The following is a 19,956-nucleotide window of genomic DNA, read 5'->3' as shown; positions in this document are numbered from 1 at the left end:
TCTCAGATACTTTGAAAAGGGTTTTCAGTTTCTGGTTTTACTCACAGAGGAGATTATCTGAAACTGAATTATCAGGACTCACCATGAAGTGAAATCAAGGTTAAAATAATCCAGAGTTAAACACCAGTAAAATCTGATAAAAGTTTATTGTTGATCTACAAAGCATTTCCATCTCATGTTAATCAGCTTCGTCAAGAAACACTACAGCTGCTCAGCTTCTTCATAGAAATCACCGTAACATAAAAATAGCTGTTATAAAGACGCCCTGATACGCCCACTTCAACCAAGCAGAGCCATGCTCCTCAAAAGTGCTGTCATATGTTAAGATGCCCAGTTAAAGGTTAGATTATCCAGACTAGAATCTAAATGCTGCGCTGTTTATAAGATAAACCAGACTCTGAGGTGAGTTTTAGCTGCTGTGTTAATGCCAGTAACAGTAGAGAAAATTAGACCCACAATATTCAGTTTTTTCAACGAGGAAAGTCAAGACATTAAATCATTTATTTGCTTTCCTGCAGAGACAGACTCTGCTCTTCCTTCTGTTACATGAAGCTGCGGTAAGATGCCACTTAGCTCAGCATAAAGACTGGAAACAGGAGGAAACAGCTAGCCTGACTCTGTTTAAAGGTAAAATATATATATATACACCTACTGGCACCTCTACAGCTCACTAATTAACTTCTTTTGTCTGATAAGTATATTATTTTAAGTGTTTAGTATAAAAATGACAATTTCCAGGAGTCGAATCTCACACAACCTTCAGGATGTTTCTGCTCCCAGTTGAGAAACAGTCCCGACACATAAGCCCTTTAAGTCCTCAGCCTGTTGTTTTTACACTTGGTTTTTTATACAAATTAAACAAACAAGATCTAACGTGATTATTATTGAGCCTTAAAGGTGCCTGTAGGCAGATTTAGTTACTTTCAGACAGGGCCAGGCTAGCTGTTTCCCTATGTTTCCAGTCTTTATGCTAAGCTAAGCTAATCTTCTCCTGTCAGCGCCTTCATATTTAACCTACATACATGAGTGGTGTCAATCTTCTCTCCTAACTCTTGGTAAGAAAGCAAACAAACATATTTCCCAACTGTCGAACTCTTCCTCTGACACTTCGAACGCATCAATATTGTGATAAGAAACTAGATATACGGTAAACTGCAGAAATAATGCAGTATTTTGTTTTAAAATTGTGATTTAACTTAAATGTGTTTTATTTTAGTTACAGTTCTACAATTTTCTGAACTCATTCGTCTGAGTGAATAAACATTTCCCAACAATTTTCCACTGTGTAAAAAGCTTTAAATATTGACATATGTTTAACATTATTTGGTCAAAAGTGTTTGTGATGTTTTTCCCCTGAATCAATGTTAAGCACAAAAGTGTGAACATTTCTGCTTCATCTGTGCACAGTAAAATTTCATTGGTCACCACACACAGATTCTGATTTGTATACGAAAAATCCAGTTTTTCCTTTTTAATCTTTTAAAACTGAGGTTAAAAATGTTGTCAGTTGACCTTTTAATCAATAATCCACTCAGTGGACACTGTGGAGAGTCCGTTTTTAAATGAATGAGATGATTCCTGTCTTATTTATGTCATTAATGTCCAACCAGGTGCCATTTTCAGCTGCGTTAGTGCAGGTTTCCATTATGAAAAAAAAAAAATACCACAGCAGCTCAACACACTTTCAAACAGAAGAGACCACAGCAGTATTTGGCCTAAAATAAAAACCTGCACACACGCAACCCTTCATGGCACATATTTGCACATTTGACCACTGCTGACTTAAAAGTGATTAAAATATCCCACAGATTCAGGACTTGCAGGACTCAGGCCGTGAAGTCAAAAAGTGCTTTTTTTTTCAGTGACAGTTTTGCAAATCAATGCCTCTGGTTTCCACGCGTCTGGTCATTTGTGTCCGATTGAGCTCATGTTGGTGTTGAAGCGTATTGCTGGAGTAACAGGGAGTAGCAGGCGGTGCACACCATCTCTGGGAGGATGGAGGAGGGCAGCGGCAGCTCGTTGGACACGCAGCTCTCGCAGAAAATGCCGCTGCAGTTCTTACACTGTTTCTGCAGGAAGAGAAACTGAATTTTATAAAACTGCTGAGAAAGAAAACCACAGTCGGTTCAGTTCAAGAGCTTCAGTTCACAAGAGCTCCGCGTTACAGAAACCAGGAGGCTCAAGAAACTGACGCTTAAATGTCGCCTTCCTGGAACCATCTTCAGGCACCATGTGATAATAACTGCTCGGCTCTTTTTCCAACAAACTGCCCTAAAACTGAGATATAACATGTCCTACTTTCTAACATGTTTTACTTTATATGACGGAGGAATGTGTAATAATAAAATAACACATAATTTAAATAACATGCATTACATCATAAATACATGTTTTGTAGTGGTTTCAGTATAAATATTCTCATTTTCAGACTGATAAAAACAAACACTTGACTCTGGAGCTGTTAACTGCAATTAACAGTAAAACTAAACTTAATTTTCTTTATAAAAAGGATGAGTAAAAATAGATGCGAGAGCGGCACATAAATGTCTCCATTTTCTTATATATATATATATATATATATATATATTATATTATATATTATATTATTATAATGGCCAAACTTCACATTTCTCCTCCTATGACTGTGAACATCTTCCAATAAGTAAATAAATAAATAAATAAACAACGGGAGTGATGTCAGTATTTAAAAATCTCTACAACTCTACTTTTAAATATACAGCCAGAACCATTAGAAATTAATTCACAGTTTGTGGGAAGTTCGGGTCGAAACAGGCTGATTTCCAGTCTGTGAGGTGATGATGAAGATTGACTGTTTTCTGTCCAGACCTCACATTAAAGTCTCTGTCACGACGCAGCTATGGGAACAGTGGATAAACTGCATTTCCCTCATGTTATCTGACCACGAGGAAACAGGTCTGGTGATGTTTTCGGCCACTTTCACCACAATACAACTCATTCACCTGCGTGATATTAAAGCTATTTTCCTTTTTTTCCTCCTGCTTTTTCAGACTAAAACCATAAATGTTGTAAATCTTTCCTGAGGAATCTTTATACCTTCGTCTTCAGGAGCGAGTCGTCCTGTTCACACATCGTGCACATGGAGGGCTGACTGATCTCCACGAAGGACTCATCCTGCTGAAAACCAGTAAAACAGTAACATGGTATTAATTTAACACAGGCATACTCTACTTTAGTGCTAGTTCTACCTGTTGTAAACTGTTTTCTGAATTATGCTAAAGTGACAAATGTAGCTGCTGCCTGGATTATTCTCAGAGATGATGTTTGAGTTATGTTTATGAGCTGCACTGGGTTTGTTGGGAGGTGGTCTGCATACGAAGAGCAGGACTTGGACTCCGGAGACCAGGATTCACATCCTGACTCCAGTCTGTGGTCAGGGTTAGACCACAAAAGCAGGTTAAGGTTAAGGTTGGGAAACATGTGAAGATCTTTTCCTGACCGTAACCGAGAGCCGTGAGAGTCTAAACAACCATAAACAGTGTATTCATGCTGCAGTCACAACAAGCAGATACTGTGCTGCAAGATCAGAGAGAAAACCAATGAAATACATCGTCAGTGAACATTTCACTGATCCAGTCATCGCCAACATATTTGCAACTCGCCACATATGTAAATTAATATGAACATTTCCTGGTTAGATTAATAAAAATGTGACCCTGTTCTTCTCAGCAGTTCTTCTGCTCAGCTGCTGCAGATTTGTTGTCTTTTAACAGGAGGCACGTTGGGAATCATCAGTGACCCATTATTCATTTGTGTTGCCAGAAGTTTATGTGTAAAAGTTTAACAACTGAATTTAAATGATTCTGTAATAAAATCAAATCAGAGGTGAAATCCTCACCTTCTCGTCCTCGTGATGCGACAAAGACCTTAAAGGAGGAGAAAAGAGACGGAAAATAAAAACAGTGTCGACACGTCAACATTAACGATGTTTCTGAAAATGCAGACTCTGAACTTCTCACAGGCTGGAGCTCAGACTGGATTTATCCTCCTGTCCACTGTGGAGCTGCTCACTCTCCCTTTTCACTGAAGGGGATTCTGGGAGTTGCTGTTTGACAAAGACGCACTTCAGTACACGGCTCTCAGCAGTTCTTTACTTTAGCGTGAACGTGAGCACAGACTTACTTTGGGTATGTTCTCCGGCTGCCTCCTCTCCCTCTGAGGAGCACTGGACTGTCTGGCTGCAGCGTTGAGATGATGCTCGTTCCTTCGCTCTCGCTCTCTTCTCAGCTCCTGCTCCAGATTAGACCTGAAACAACAACATGCAGTGAAACTCTCTATGATTTATGATTTCTGCAACGTAAACTGACAAAGTCATCACCTATGAAATTAGCAGCCTGTGGTACATTTATCATGTGTGACACAGGATCTGCTGGTGGGAGAAGTAGTGGCCCACAGAGGGAGCTGCAGAGCAAAGCTGGGTTCTTAGAGGTTTTGGTTTCACAATAGAAGATTTCATTTTTACTCTCAGTCTGCTGGTGAAATAGTAGATTACAGGTCTAAAGTAAAGTTCACTAGTCAGGAATGTCAACATCACCTTTAAAGCTTTGAAGCTGTGAATTTTACTTGGATCACCAGCTGCCCGGGTCCCAGATCACCAGACCTCCATATGATACATCATTTGATTAAATCCAAATTTGTCGGAAATTTGCATCATTAAATTACAATAACTATGACTGGCTCCATTCTCTATCTTGTGACCCTGGTCTTGCAGAGGGACTGTGTCAGAATCTAGTTTTGAGATTCCACTTCTGTTATAGTTTATATTGTGCTGCTTAGTTTTAAAGTTGGGTTTAAATTGTTTTTAATAAACACGCAGAAAACCTCAGGCAAGGTCATATTATTCCATCATAGACGAACTGCAAGGCTGTGAGCAACGATTCCTTTCGTCAAGTATTTTCTTTAAAAATCAATTCATTGTTTAGTCTGTAAAATGTCAGTGATTAATCCCTGAAGCCCAATTCAACATATTCTAATGATTTTGTTGTTTGACAGTTTACTATAAGAGAAATGTAGGAAAATGACCAAGTGTTCACATTTTAAGGCTGAAACGAGAGAATATTTAAATGATTATGTCATTTCAGCTCTAGCATACTGGTTAGTGTCTTGGGAAATAATGACACTGCCTTGTGTAATGGTGGTAAACAAGGGCCCAGCGACTACTGGATTAACCTTGAGATGTTAATCCAGCCTTGACCAAGACAAGAGCGAAATCTTACCGTCAGCTACCTACTGCACCTGCTCCACTGTCAAACAGGATGTACTTTATTTTGAAAGACAAAATAGCTCAACTTGTTCATATCAACAACTGATGAACAATGACAACTTATGTCCTTGTGAGCTGTGTCAGATGTACTTACTGTCTGGGAGAAGTGACATTATGGGATAAGAATTTCTGTCCCTCTTAAGATGTTAAAAACAGCTTTGCCTTTATTTCCATTTCTCACAGATCAGCATAAACAGAATCTGTAGCTGGTTCAGAGCCTTGAAAACCACATGTAGGGATTTTGGAAATGAATAAGATGTTTCCCTCTGGCTCCCAGGCTACTGAAGAAGTAGGTGGGTATATCTCGTCACAAGTAATGTTTATCCTCCTCAGTAAAGGCAGGAATAAACTCTTTAACCCAGCATTAACATCATCTTCACGACAGGAACTGTCAGGCCTGTGGGAGGTGTAGAGGCTTTATTTTGTTTAACAGCTGCACTAACAATAACACAGGAATGGAGCTGGATAAATCACAATGAATTTGACAGTGCTACAGCAGTTTAAAGGATTCAGTTAGTAATACACTTTTATTGTTGTTATCGTCAAAAAATCCAATTAAAAGCTCGAAACCAACACTGTTTTGGTCCATTTTTCTGTCTCTGCCACGACCGCACTGCTTCCAACTGAAGATGTTAATCTTTAAAAACAGCTCACAGACACAGACGTTCACAGCTGGGAACTGTAGTTTTTTAGCAAACGTTACTCAAGCAGGAGGAAATAGTGAATCTGTTGGGGACTATTTTCAGCAGCGGATTAAAGGTCCAATATTGTATAAAGGTAGATGTCCATGTGTTTGTGATTATAAAGCAGGTCTAGGTTCTATATTAATACTGTGAAAGTATCAAAGCCTCAGTCCACAGAGAAATGCACACAGCCTGTATTCATAAACGGAGCCTTAAAACCAGCCGTCAGGACTTCTGGAACTTTGTGATGTCACAACAAAGCAGTCACTGCTCTCAGCCATGCCCCAAGCCCCGCCCACCGGGACCCACCATCCAAACTTGCAGGATTTGGTTTCTCTGAGTGTTTACCTGAAGTCTGCTATATTTTTATTGGATCACTCAGAAAAGAGTCAGCCAATCAGAAGAGAGGCTCAGATCCTCCCTTCTGATTGGCTGACTGACCTGTTGTTACTAGAGCTCCAGAGAGAAGCCTGAGAGAGGAGATGTAAAACTACACTGAGATTGTTTTTGGTTCTTAAAGCCACAAATATATCTTCTGATGGAAATCAACACTTCAAATAAAACAGTGGAGAAGTTAAAATATGGGACCTTTAATACACATGTAGCTCTACTGAGTATTTGTGGCAGAGGGACTGTGTATGTGTCAAGATGTATGATGGGATTTGTTGACAATAACAAAACTATCTACCAGACTTATCCTTTGAAAAATGACACATTAAAGCGTCATATTGGCATTTCCTCAGACGTTACCTGTGTTTCCTCAGCTGCTCCACCTCCACGTGCAGACTCTCGATTTTGTCTCCAAACTCCTGTTTGAAGAGCCGGTTCGCCTCTACAGCCAGATCCCTCTCTCTCTCAGCCTGTTTGCATCTGGTGTGGGGTGAGCGGGTTAAAACAAACTTATGATAAAATGATAACTTGATGGAAAGAAACATAGTTGGAGAGAGATATCTCCTAAAACTAAAGTTAAAAAAAAAAAGATCTAAAGAGTGAAACCCAACGAGGACAACAGGGAGACTTTAGCCAAAGAAGATGAATCAGGCTGTTTTTGTTTATTGTTTTATTAGCCTAATGATCACTACAGTTTACACCAATGTTATGTTCACATACAATTCAAAATTAATAAATTAATTTTGCCCTGTTCGTCTGACTTTATCTTGCTCCTGTCCTGGCCTGCGACACTCGAATGCAGATCAACAAATGACAACAAGTTCTTGGATATCAGTCCCTAAACATCGGTTCAGATTCTGTCTTTAGTCTCTGTTGGTTGAAAACGTTCAACAACGGCCTCTGGTAGTTGTCGGATTCTTCAGAATAACATTACAACAAGTCCACTACCGCTCAAACATCCAGGATGTGTCCATTGGCACATTAATCATCATTTTAAAAGTGTCCGCAGTGGACTCAGGGACACCACGCCATCTACTCGTCTTTCCTTTGCCAAAAAAAGCATTAATGGGGTATTTTTGAGAAACGCCTACCAAATGAAAGTATAACCCTGATGTGACGAACACATCTGTCAGAGAACACAAGGACTGAGGGCTGCTAAAAGGATCGAGTCGGTCCACACTACTCAAAGCTGATGCTGGAGAGCCACTGCAGAAGGTCGTGGGAAGATGGTTTTTTATTATTTTCAACAACAAAGGCGCATCGTACAGAAAAAGATAACATCCTAGTTTGGTTATTTCTATATTAGGCAGGGTTGTATGTTTGTATTCGGGTTTATGAAAGCGGTCAAGGAGCAGAGGCTCCACTACTGCTGCAGCTGGAGCAGCTTCCCTGCTGCTGAGTTCAGGTTTCTGGCCTGCTTCACCAAATGTTTCTCACTGATTTAAAAACAAAGGATAAATAAATGATAGAGGAAAAATAATGATAATGAAAGTGAAGGGGGAAAATGACAAACAGGAGAGTAAGAGATTTTTAAGTGAGTGAAACCACAACTCATTTTGTCTACTGTAATAATTATCCTAAATGACTGTGGTGTTGTTGTTACTGTCCTCACCTGGTTTCCAGCTGTTTTACAGTCCCTGACATCTGGTTTATTTTCTCCTCCAGGCGAGTGATGACTTCACTCTTCTGTTTAGAGCTGGCGTCCACGCTCTGAGGAAGACGAACCACGTTAGTCAGCTTGTGTCCTCACGATCATAACAATGACTCAAAGCATTTTGTTTGTCTGGAGAAAGTCTAGAGCAGAAGTCACTAACAGCTGGACCACAGTCTGGATCCAGACCCGGACGTATGACCTACAAATTACTGAGATTTATTACATTTTGATGGAGCGTTTATATTTTAACTGGCACAGCTTTTCTAGTCTTTATGGCACCAGTCACGTGATGCTACTCAGCTAATCACTGCAACTCAAGTCCATGAGTGAAAGATACACGCACACGCACACGCACACACGCACACACACACACACGGGGAGAGAGTAAAAGTGAGATGGAAGAGAGAAAGAAGGAGAAAATAATGTGTTAAAGCTGTTCAGTTGCTAGATGTGTTCAGATTGTTTATAAAAATGGTTGTTCACTGTTGGAGTAAAGCATAATGAAGAAAAATGAAAATTCAAGCTACAGTTTTTATTTCATTTTGTATAACTGAACACTTATAGTTTTTCAAAGCCTTCTGTTATGTCATTATTCTGTATAAAACTCATTATTTTCCTTGAAATACTAAATGACATATAGTTATTGTTACATCATTATATAGAGAATATATATATATATATATATATATATATATGAAAATAAACACACATCATTTTATTATAATTACTTATTACTACCCCCTAAAAATATCATCTGTCTTTATTTTGTCTAACTGGACTGGATGAATTTTAATCGTCAGCCTCATCTGCACAACCATCTGTAAGTTCATAAAAACCTTTCTGGATATTTTCTGGATGATGGATTTGTGTCTCTCGCAGTAATAATCTACCACAGCAGTGGCTGCTTGGCATCAAACCTGTGATCACAGGTTTCACAGATGAACACCTGCTGGAGGATCAGAGATGTGGCTCTACCTGTGACTTGTGGCCCAGCTGTTGGTTGATGGCCCGGAGGTCTTCCAGCTGCTGCCTGAGCTCCACCAGAGCGTCCTGCTTCTCACAGATGTCTTTCTCCAGCATCTTCATGGACAGCTCCATCTCCTGCTTCATCCCGATCTGCACCTCCAGCTCCTTCTCCACATCCTGCACAGACATCAGCTCTGACTTCAGACTCACAATTCATAACCAGAAAAATACAGGTCTGCAGGTCTGCAGCTGCAGGAAATTCAACATTTAAATGCAAAAATTTCCACAGCTTCAATGTCAATAATATCGTGGACATATCTTAACTAAGCTACGAGAACTACTAACAAAAAAAGGTCAGAATAAGACTGAAGGACAGTCTGGTTCAAAACATAACTACGACCTAAATGCTGAGGGAAGAAACAGACCATGTGAAAATTTTAATTACATTTTTCAGTCACTGTGAAACTTCGGCACTAAATCTAAACTGTGACAGCATTTGTAGCTACACTTTCAGTTCCACGACAGCATCAGGGTCTAAAAGTTAACGCACCAATCGCAGCAGAGTTTCCTCTTTGAGCTGCTTGCGTGTTTCGCCCAACGCTTGTCCGTCTGCTGCTGAGTCGCTTCTTAATGCCTGAAGGAAACAGGAACATGTACAATAAGACAAACAGCAACGTTTCTATTTCATTACAGATTACAGTCGTTCAGATATTTAACATCAGAGCCAAAAATTAGACAAATTTGCATTTATATTTTAAAGTCCTGAGTGGATCAGTCTGACGAAGTGACACATTATTGTCTCCGCCAGTCAGAACCAGTCAGATGTATCGTCTCCTGTTTTTTTTCTGATGAGGAATCTTCGCTCTCAGTTTTTTTCTAACCACAAATAAATCAATGTGTTTACAAGGTCAATAATAAATGTGTCTGACTGAGAAAAAAGTTTGGATTAAATTAATTAATGTCAACATGATATTTAACACACACACACACACACACACACACACCAGCTGATAGTCTCTGCAGTGCTTTGTGTTGTGTGTTGGTGCTGCGCTGTGATTAAACAGAGTGGAGGAGATCGACAGACAGTCAGAGCATGTCACTGAGTTCAGTTCCTTCACTGCTGCTTTTTAAGCCTGTAAATAGAAGTTTTGGAAATATTGGAATATTTGATGTTATCAGATATTGGCTCTGGCCTCACGATGATCTGCTCACCTTTCTGGACTCCAGCTGATATGAGCTCTCCTCTTTTACTCTCTCCACATCTTCTTGTAAGGTGATGATCCTGTTATTTGCCACGGCAAGCTGTGCAGACAAAAGTCAACAAAACAGCTCTGTCATCAAAGAAACACCAGCAGTCGTGCAGAGAAGCAGGAAGACTGACAAAAAAAAAAAAATAGCATTAGTGCAGAAATGAAACCTTCCCTCAGTGAGACTCACCTCCTCTGTTAGCTTTGTGTTGGACTTCTCCAGAGCGTCCACCTTGGCCTGGAGGTTATTTACTGACGCACTATAAACAGACAGAAACATAACTTCAGTCACCGAGCTTGGCGAGCTGCTGATGGGGGGAAGAGAGCGAAGAGAGTCAGACAAACCTTAAATGTCTGTTCAGCTCCTCCACGTAATTCTTCTGGTCGAGAATGGCTGTGATCTGACCGTCGCTGGACGAACAGAGAGAGAGAGGGAGAGAGAGAGAGAGAGAGAGAGATATTAATAAGACATGGAGGAGGATGGAAGAAAACACACTGAAGCATTTAAAAAAAAACACACAGTTATCTGTGGGCCACCTTGGTTTGAGTTCATACATAATAATATGAACAATCTATTGTTTATCATTAATTGCAGCCACATGAAGAACGCCTAATATTTTCTGTCACTTTCATAATGAGGAAAATAGAAAGTGTGAAGCCAGAATTTTAATTTTGTTTTAGCATCCCACCGAGCCAGGATGTTTTTTTATAGTTAGTGGTGCAGACTATTGAAACATGGGAGTTAGATTTACACTGACAGAGCATATTTCAAACAAAAGGACGCAGCAGAGGAAGCTGGTGCAGCAATCAAATCAAATCATTTTCTGTATTTAATGTTTTTAAATCACCAATTAAAGCTTGTCTCATGTTGATAAAACTGCAACAATTAGTTTAACACTGAGAGAGAAAATTAATCAGTAACCACTTTGATAATTGATTAATTATTTCAGTCAGTTTTGAAGGAAATATTTAAAAAATGGTGTGATTGATGTTCAAACAGTGTGATGTTTTGCAGACCAAATGATTGATCAGGAAGATAATTGGCAGTTTAATCAATAAGTGGCTGTACTAACTGCCCTGATGTATCCACCAGATTTTTTACTATTTTTATTTCTTAAATCATCTCTTGCTCACAAAACTCAGCAAACCAAACAAACAGAAAATGAATCCTCCCTTATAATCAACTCTAATCTACCCCGTCTACTGAACATTCAGACAACAACTGGCCAATGAGAGGACGTTCACTCGATGGACCAGAGCTAAAAGTCAGGCTGAGGACAGGCTGTCGACTTTACTGTAACTGGTGTTGGTGGTTTGACTGATTGAAATGAACTGAGATGACAATGATGTAGGTCAAAGGTCAGGAGGTAGCACTCACCCCTCTGCACTCTTACTACTGTGTCCGCCATCTTTGAGATACATTGAGAAATCAATCACCCCGACCTGTGGAGGTAATTTGAGAGAAAATCAATGGCAGCAGAAACCAAACCACAGCTTCTCTGTAAAAGAACAAAAATGTAGGTGATTCAGGATGTGCAGGGTTTAGATACTGTGCTTACATAAATACACCCCCCCCCCCAGTTACTTTAGTTTCTTATTCTTAAGAAAAAAAAAAGTTCCTCCCTTCCTTCCTGTGGCAATTTGATTTTGTTCGTTCTTGTGTGTCGTGGTGGAAGTGAGAGTGAAATGAGAATAACCTGCGAGTCCAGGTCCTCTCCCTTCATACACAGATTAGCATCGATGACATTGAGCCCGACGAGCAGTCCAGCGATGACGGCTCCCTCCTCCTCCATCATCAACGCGTTTGGCTCGTAGAATTCACTACAGAGAGGAGACGGGAGTTACAACACTGTCACTGTCAGAGCAACCTTAAATTTAAGACCTTTTAAAAACATATAATGCAATTAATTAAATACTTTTTCCACAGTCATACCAGTCAATAAAAAAGGGAAAACTAGTAGGGAACATAAGGCCTACAGTTATTGAGATTAATATGATATTTTTTGTCAGCACTTCCCGCTGCTACAACAAATAACTAATGTTACTGTTAACAACAGACAGGAAAAATATTTAAGACCTTTGTACATTTTTTAAATAACCCTCTAAGGTTTGATGGAACTGAAGATCAATCACAAATGTTTTATTTTAGACGTGACGGGGCGACACAAACACACCTGAGCAGGTCCTTTCTGTTGATGATGGTCTTCATGTAGTCGGAGAGTTTCTTCTGCATCAAGGCCAGTCGTAACCAGGCACGCCCTCTGCCTAGAGGAGTTCTGGAGTGGAACAGGGAAGTTTGATATAAACACACTTGAAACCCAACAACTGAAACACAACACATAAAAAAAAAAAAAAAAAAAAAAAAAAAAAAAAAACTACTCCACTGCTCCTTATAAGCTTAAATAAACAAAGGCAACTTGCAAAAGAACTCCTTTAAACTTAAACTTTTGCCAAGATAAATAATTCTTATGTCTTTAAATCTTTCTATAAAACTGTTTTGTACACAAAATAATGCAAAAATATTATGAATGACTGGGAGAAATCTGTCTGTGCTCTTCAGGGAACTGATATAACAGACTCACTTGAGGCCAGGAAGGTCTTTTACACTGGCAGTGATCTCTCCTGCCTCAGGCGTCAACTTCTCCACCAGCTCCAACGCCCCCCAGAATGACTTGTTCTGCCCCAGGAAGGTCTTCTTAGCTGATGGTTGAGAGACAGTGTGTGTTGAGATATTTTATTTTCAGGAAATCAGGTCACTGACTCATCACTGTGGACTTAAATAATCAGCAGAAACTAACTAGAAAATATTCTAGTGCACAGAGAAAACAAAAACAAACAGTAAATACAGAACATTTAATGAGTTTATTCCCTTTTATGTCTGTTTAGTTGGTTTAAATATAATGGACAGTGTTAGTGGCTGGATAATTTAACTCAACTTAACTCATAACTACATCAACTGTGGATTTTATATGTATTCTGGGACTGAAGACGTATAAACTGTTACCAAAGTGGTCAAACATCACAGACCTGTAAGAGCCACAGTTTTAAAGAGAGGACAGAGTGAAGTGTGACATACGTACTTTTCAGCCCATGTTTGAGACAGTGCTCCATCACCACGAAGAACTGCTGGAGAGGTGCATAGTCAGAGTCGAGTGTGCGTCCCAGGTTGAGAGCAGACTCGATCAGGCCCTTGATGCTCAGTTTGGCCATGTTCATCAAGTTAAGCCTTTCGATTGCAATGGGATCCTTGGGATCTAAAAACAGACACAAAAACAGGTCTTTAAAGTCCTCATAGTGGTGACACAGACACAAGAATGAGTCAGGAGCTAAACTTATCAAGGCCTGTCAGGGGAGAAAAACTATTTTGAGTCAGTTCCATGTTTCCTTCAAACCACAAGATCAAATGATTTTAGGCTGTAAAGGTATTAAGAAAAGTTATATTTTGCTGTAAAAACTGTGTCACCTGTGAGTATGAAACCTCAGACTGACTGTAGGAGCTAACACAGCAAAACCTTTGATGCATCTGTAATGTGAAGCTAAAACAAGGCACAGACATGACAGAGGAAATGTAACCAAACCTCCATTACTTATGTAAATACACAACTAACACCGAGGGGCTTTTAGTCTAGGAGTTTGTTGCCATTGTTAAACAGTCATACATTTGGTCTTTAATTTGCATTTTCATGGACTTTGGTACAGAACATCGAGATTTTATATGTTTTTAATAGAAAAACTTTCCTCATCACAGGTAACTACAACATACAATTCAGCAGTTAAACCAAAAACCATCTCGGTGTAGTTTTACATCTCCTCTCTCAGGCTTTTCTCTGGACCTCGAGTAACAACAGGTCAGTGAGCCAATCAGAAGAGAGAGTCTGAGCCTCTCTCTTCTGATTGGCTGACTGTTTTCTGAGTGATCCAATAAAAATATAGCAGATTTCAGGTAAACACTCAGAGACACCAAATCCTGCAAGATCAAATGGTGGATCCAGGTGGGCGGGGCTTGGGGTATGGCTGAGAGCGGTGACTGCTTTGTTGTGACATCACAATGTTCCAGAAGTCCTGATGGCTGGTTTTAAGGCTCAGTTTCTGAATACAGGCTGTGTGCATTTCTCTGTGGACTGAGACCTAGACCTGCTTTATAATCAAAAAAGAAATGGACATCTACCTAAAAAAATATGGGACCTTTAAGTGCAAAAAAAATCCCAGATTTTAACATGAACATATCCAACATGAACAACAAAGCTAGATGAGTCATTTCACCTAGTTACTAATACCAACAACCAGCCTGCCTTTGTTTTTGTTGATTTCTGCATTTCTAAAACAAGTTTCCTCTTTGGAAAGTCCCTTTAGGTGAAATGGTCAGCTTTTTACAAGGAAGCAATCAAGAATTCCCCTTCTACACAAAAAAAATGCACGCACCAACATGTGTGCAAAGTGGATTCCGAAATAAATGTCTTATGTTACTAAAAACTGAGATGGAATTCTTGTGCAACGAGCCTTATAGTTTAAATTTTAATGGGTAAACTCCACTGGTGGAAACTAGACATGTGGTAATATTGCAGTGACATGAAAAATATCAGTATCAGCTGGAGTGAAATGGCAATTCCCAAGTGAAAAATTAAATCTCGATCATCTCCCATAATAAAGAAGTCAAGTAAATATTTTCTTTATATAGCACCAAATTACAACAGACGTTATCTCAGGACACTTTTCATATACAGCAGGTCTAGGCTGTACTCTATTATATTATAGTATTAAATAGTAATCTGACTCACAAATGAAGACTTTACTTTATAGGCAAATGACAATGACCTCTGTTCCATCATTACAGTGGACCATAAATCTACTGTAGAGCTGAGGTGCTGCAGTGTAGGAAAAGTCTGAGCTGCCTCCCTTTCTTAGGGAAACTGTGGATCGGCAAACCTGCCTGGTCTGTACAGAGAGAAGGCGTGGCAAGAGATGAGGAAGTCTCCCTACAGATACAACAGTATCTGTTGTATTGATCAGCACACAGCAGACACTGCGATCTCCATTAAATTCAAAACCATAGAAACACAACACATCTGTTAAACATATCTGTTTAAAGCTAAGTATGTGTTGCTGTTAAATTATGTTACATCCCATCTTTAGACTCAGTGAGAACAAAAAACATTTAAATAGACAACATGCAAACCTAGTAAAATTTCCAAAGATAGAGGTAAGAGGCGGCAACTGTTATCAATCTAATCTGATTTACTACAAGCTCTAATGAATTCTCAGGACAAAACAACCTGCACTTCCTGGTTGTTTTGTTGCCCATCCCTGGCTTATTTACGAGCAGCAGCATCCTGCTCTGTGACTCTCAGCGACTCCCAAACTGTCTCTCCTGAAATCCACCATGACACAGCTCAAACAGGACACATCACCACAGTTCACTAGGTGAAACATGCAGCGTCTGGGGACCTTGTGTACCACCACGCCCTAACAGAGACCACACTGTGCCCACAACAACCTCCTCAGCCAAGCGCTGAGCTAATCTGTCACATTACCTTCATGCGCCGGCTCTGGGTCCGGGGTGAGGGAGATGTCGTTGAGTTCGCGAAGGCAAAGCCACTCGCCATCGACAGACACGCGAAAGTTGCAGAGATAAATTGTCTCCCGGGCGGCCTGGGTGATCTTGTCGGTGGTGGGAGTCGGGGTTTCGCTCTGAGGCGTGAGATCAGACATGATGACTCAGCTGATGTGAGGCAAAACCAACACCACCGAGGGAAAAAGGCGTAGTAGCTTTTGTTCCAGGAGCCAGTGAAGGCCCCAAAAAAAAAATAACAGCTCAGAGAGAAGAAGAAATCAGAGAGGATAAGAACAGCATCAACACAAAAGGGAGAACAGGCCAAGATGGAGAAGGCCCACAGCAGGTGTTTGAAAGGGTGCTGCTTCTCCTCCTCTTTAAGCCTGCATCCTTCTCTCCTCCTTGTTACAACTGAGGGAAATACGCTGCCGTCTTGAGAAAGGCTGCCCTGCTCTCTCCTCCTCCACCTCCTCCTCCTCCTCCTCTTGAACCTCTTGTTATCCCTTTTGTGCAGACTGGGAATTTAAAATGCAAGAGAGCACCGTGCTGGAAATCACAGCCCTCCTCCGGCCAGCTTAACACCGGTTCACTCTGATTGGGCTGCCTGTGCACCGCAGTGAATGCACTGGGTGGGTGTCGACCAAGATGGCTGACAGTAGTGCTGGGCACAGCAACACACTGTCACGTGAGCAGATGGTGCATGCGTAAAAAAAAAAAAGAAAAAAGGAGGGGGGTAAGGGAGGGGGGTCCCCAGAGTACCCAGGCAATGCTAATGATGCAGCAGAGGACGGTTCTGTCTCTCAAGCATCAACAGCTTCCCCTGACCTGAAACAAGAGGCCTATTATTTGACAAAGCAATTATTGAACAGGCTGCAGCAGCACAGAGAAACACCAACAGCAGTGAGCAACAAGGGGAATAAGGCCAAATGTCCTGGATGTAAATGGTCATTGTGTTATTTTCATTTCCACTTAGGGGAAACCAAGTGTTGCACTTCTTATAAAAATCAGAGAAGAAGAACAAATGCCATCACTCTGGTATAGTTTCTACAGAACGGCTGCACAAAATTAAAAGCCACACATGACACTGGTGAAGACATAATATTTAGGGTATGACTTTCTGTGTCATTAGAGGAGGAGAAAAATACACACAGAGAGCAAAAAAAATACCCACATTACAACATTTGTAACTGTGGTCAAGTGACCAAAACAGGTTAACTGAGAAAATAAAGTAGGTACCAGCCTTAATCAGATTAAGTCAATATTCAAGCTCTGTCATGTTGTATGTGTCCCGTTACAAACCACTTAAATAAATGTTGGAAAGTGCTGTGTCAATCTTATAAAGGCTGATTATACCTATAATAGATAATCACAGGATTTTTCTGACTAACTTAGTAGCTGATTTAATTAAAGAAATGCTGTAGGTCAAGTAGATAAACAAAGGTCAGTGCAGGAGTTTCCCTGTGGTCTGATACCTCTGGTAGATATCACTTTATACGGGCAGTAAGTCACACGAAATTACAGAAATGCTAAAAAATGCCTGAGGTAATTTACAAACAGTGTCACAATTACATAATGTTTACACCAAAGAGCACTTGTGTGCATATGTTTAGTTTACACTGAAAAGTGTAGGGCTGGGTATCAAATCTTCAATACTTTTATTTACCGACTGATTCTGTATCAAGGATGGAAAAATAACTTGTCATTTGATCCAAAATTTCGATACCTAAGGATTAAATGAGTAAATCTCATCAGTGAGCTATTCAGCATGCAGCAAGCTTGGACCTAGATCCAACAATGCTGGTGATTGGCTGTTTATTTACACCAACATGAGCTTAAAAATACCACTAAAACTTGTATCTTAATGTGTATTGTGGTTTTCCTTTCGTTAAAATGGATTTGATTAACTTGACATCAAAAAAAGTATTGTAAGAATCTGTATGGACATCAAGGTACTGGTATCTACACCGATACTGAAAGGGATCCACAATGTTGCTTACACATTACTATTGGCTGATACATCATTATCAGAACGTTTTAAACTCCCTAATGTCGATGTAGTGTTGGCCTCAAAAATCCAGTATCAGTTGGGCTATATTATTTTCTTAATTAATAAAATGTCAAAAAAATGTTGAAAAAAGCACAGACCACAATATCCAACAGCCCAAGGTGACGTATTCACATTGTTTGTTTGCCTGATCAGCCCCAAAAACAAGGATATTCAATTTACGACAATAAAACGACAAAAGCAGCAAATTCTCACAATTGAGGAGTCAGCACAAATGAATGTTAAGAATTTTTGCTTGATTAATTTATTAAATGATTGACGACAAGTTAAAAAAAAAAAAAAAAAAGAGTAAAGGGATAATTCCTAACACACAAAATCTTACTCAGCCAAAAACCAAGCAACAAGTTTAAGACGAGCAAAAGAAGAAACAGCTCTAGTTTGACGCAAATCCCAGACGATATTTAGTTTCATGTTGAAACAGTCCTCAATGCTTTGGGGTAACACTGACAATGGCAAACACAGGCAGGGGAAATAGGACTGCAACTACAGATTATTATCATTATTGATGAATCTGGAGATTATCTTCTCAATTGATGGATCAATTGTTTGGCCAATAAAATATTAGAAAATTGTGAAAAATGTTCAAACATCTGATTCTGTTTACAACAATGATCAAACACAGAAACACTCACAATGAAGAAGCTGCAACAAGAGGATGTTTTTCTTTCTTTTTTTTTTTTTTACATTTTTCACTTTCATAATGACAAAGTGATGATCATTCAGTTGAGATGGTTAAATTGTTATCAAAATAGTTAACTATTAATAATCAACTGATTGTTGCTGCTCTCCAGGGAGCACTGATTACTGGCCTACCTACACATGTGTTTCTGGGTACTTTGCTTTTACTTGTGAGATATGGGAGATAGTCCATGCTTACATCCTCTTCTGAGAGGCTATAATCTCCATTTATTTTCTGTTCAGTTGAAGCATTAAGTTACAGTCAGACAGCACATGTTTGATTAGTTCATGTGAAATGTTGGTGACAAACATAAGCAGCATTGCTAAGTGATTACCGAGTCTATCAAAACAACAACAGGAAGCAGATGAGTTAATAATATAAACTACACACCTTGTTTACATTATCTTATCTTGTTGGCACTGGATGTGCTGACATGCTGACATGCCTATCTCAAATTACTGATGCTCATTGGAGCATGACGACCTGCTAACAAGAGAGTTTACGGGATTTATTACCTTCCAAACCTTAGCCAAGTTAGTTACTGGCAGTTCTGAGTCACAAGGAGGTGGAAGCCGCTAGTTTGAGACGGTCTAAAGTTAGCTAACTACACTAGCAAGCTAGTTAGCACAGCTAACAGTTGGCACAGTTTCTGTTTTTTTGTCCACTGGGTTATTAAGAATGACACTGTTTGCAAGATGAGTCATTATCTGGACTTTTCCAAGTTTGTTAGCACTTACTTCTGCGTTTTGACTGGATTCTTTCAATCTGGAAGTCATACTGTCGAAGCGAAGTAGGTGACAGCGACCCCGTCTTCCCAAACCGCAAGTTGGAGGAGTTTAAAGCCTCCTTGAAATAAATCACCGAGGTCGGGGAGAGAGTCTCATCTGGGCTGTCGGCGTGTCCGTTTTCATCCGAGGAATTCTGTCTCCCACTACTTTCTGAAACCTCCGAGGATGACTGCAGAGGCAGCTCTCCCGGCAGCATATCCCGCTCCGCCATCCTCCTCCCCTCCCCCGGTCAAACTCCCTTCATGTGACCGGAGGCTGGCTGTCGACCCGCGGTCAGCTAGCTAGCTGCAGTTAGCCGCTGCGCTCCGGGGTTAACGGAGCAGTCGTCAGTTCAGTCCGATTAGTCCAAAAATCTTCCCAGTTATTACTCCACCCTTCGTCCTGTCCTCCACAGCCTCCACCTGACCCGGAAATAGCTAGGCATTAGTATTTTTTGGTCAAATCTGTTGCTAATTTCGCGAGAGTTTGTTGTGCCTGCATTCCAGCAAAGACTTTACATGACCAGAGACAATGTACGGGAGGAGATGGCACACCAGCGGTAGATCCCTGAGCGACGTCAGCCCCCTGAATACTCCCATGTTCCATTGCGGTACATATGAGGGTCGTCTCAACATTATTGATCGTGAACAGA

The 19,956-nt window shown here is 40.2% G+C and overlaps 1 protein-coding gene across 5 annotated transcripts; it reads right to left on the bottom strand.

Annotated features, from left to right (window-relative positions):
• Nucleotides 1–127: 127 nt before the first annotated feature.
• rufy3 (RUN and FYVE domain containing 3) lies at nt 128–19,891 on the bottom strand. 5 transcript variants are annotated; one of them, XM_071483914.1, is made up of 18 exons: nt 19,275–19,891; nt 13,323–13,496; nt 12,825–12,942; nt 12,417–12,518; nt 11,940–12,063; nt 11,621–11,685; nt 10,588–10,653; nt 10,433–10,502; nt 10,208–10,297; nt 9,546–9,629; nt 9,005–9,172; nt 7,988–8,085; nt 6,736–6,855; nt 4,162–4,285; nt 3,999–4,084; nt 3,878–3,905; nt 3,076–3,153; nt 128–2,069 (listed from the first exon to the last, which is right to left on the bottom strand). In XM_071483914.1, exons 1-18 carry the CDS (start codon nt 19,534–19,536, stop codon nt 1,926–1,928), a joined length of 2,001 nt encoding a protein of 666 aa, XP_071340015.1. In that variant the 5' UTR covers nt 19,537–19,891; the 3' UTR covers nt 128–1,925. The 5 variants fall into 5 exon arrangements, with proteins under 5 accessions (XP_071340015.1, XP_071340014.1, XP_071340016.1 ...); XM_071483913.1 differs by having other exon boundaries at nt 3,076–3,156; nt 19,275–19,890; XM_071483915.1 differs by lacking the exon at nt 19,275–19,891 and adding an exon at nt 15,774–16,438 and having other exon boundaries at nt 3,076–3,156.
• Nucleotides 19,892–19,956: the final 65 nt, after the last annotated feature.

This window comes from Trachinotus anak, unplaced genomic scaffold, assembly GCF_046630095.1.
Source record: "Trachinotus anak isolate AG129_WGS33_773 ecotype Australia unplaced genomic scaffold, CSIRO_AGI_Tana_v1 ptg000008l, whole genome shotgun sequence".
NCBI lineage: Eukaryota > Metazoa > Chordata > Actinopteri > Carangiformes > Carangidae > Trachinotus > Trachinotus anak.
Note: the sequence above shows the minus strand (reverse complement) of the source record. Positions and strands in the feature narration are given on the sequence as shown.

What these genes read in the sequence shown, in the direction of transcription:
- rufy3 (XM_071483913.1), bottom strand. Translation starts at nt 19,536, where the DNA reads ATGGCGGAGCGGGATATGCTGCCGGGAGAGCTGCCTCTGCAGTCATCC. An exon ending in AGGAAACTCTGCTGCGATTG is followed by an intron (nt 9,173 to 9,545) that starts GTGCGTTAACTT and finishes ATGTCTGTGCAG; the next exon opens with GATGTGGAGAAGGAGCTGGA. An exon ending in GAGCAGCTGAGGAAACACAG is followed by an intron (nt 4,286 to 6,735) that starts GTAACGTCTGAG and finishes TTGTTGTTTCAG; the next exon opens with GTCTAATCTGGAGCAGGAGC.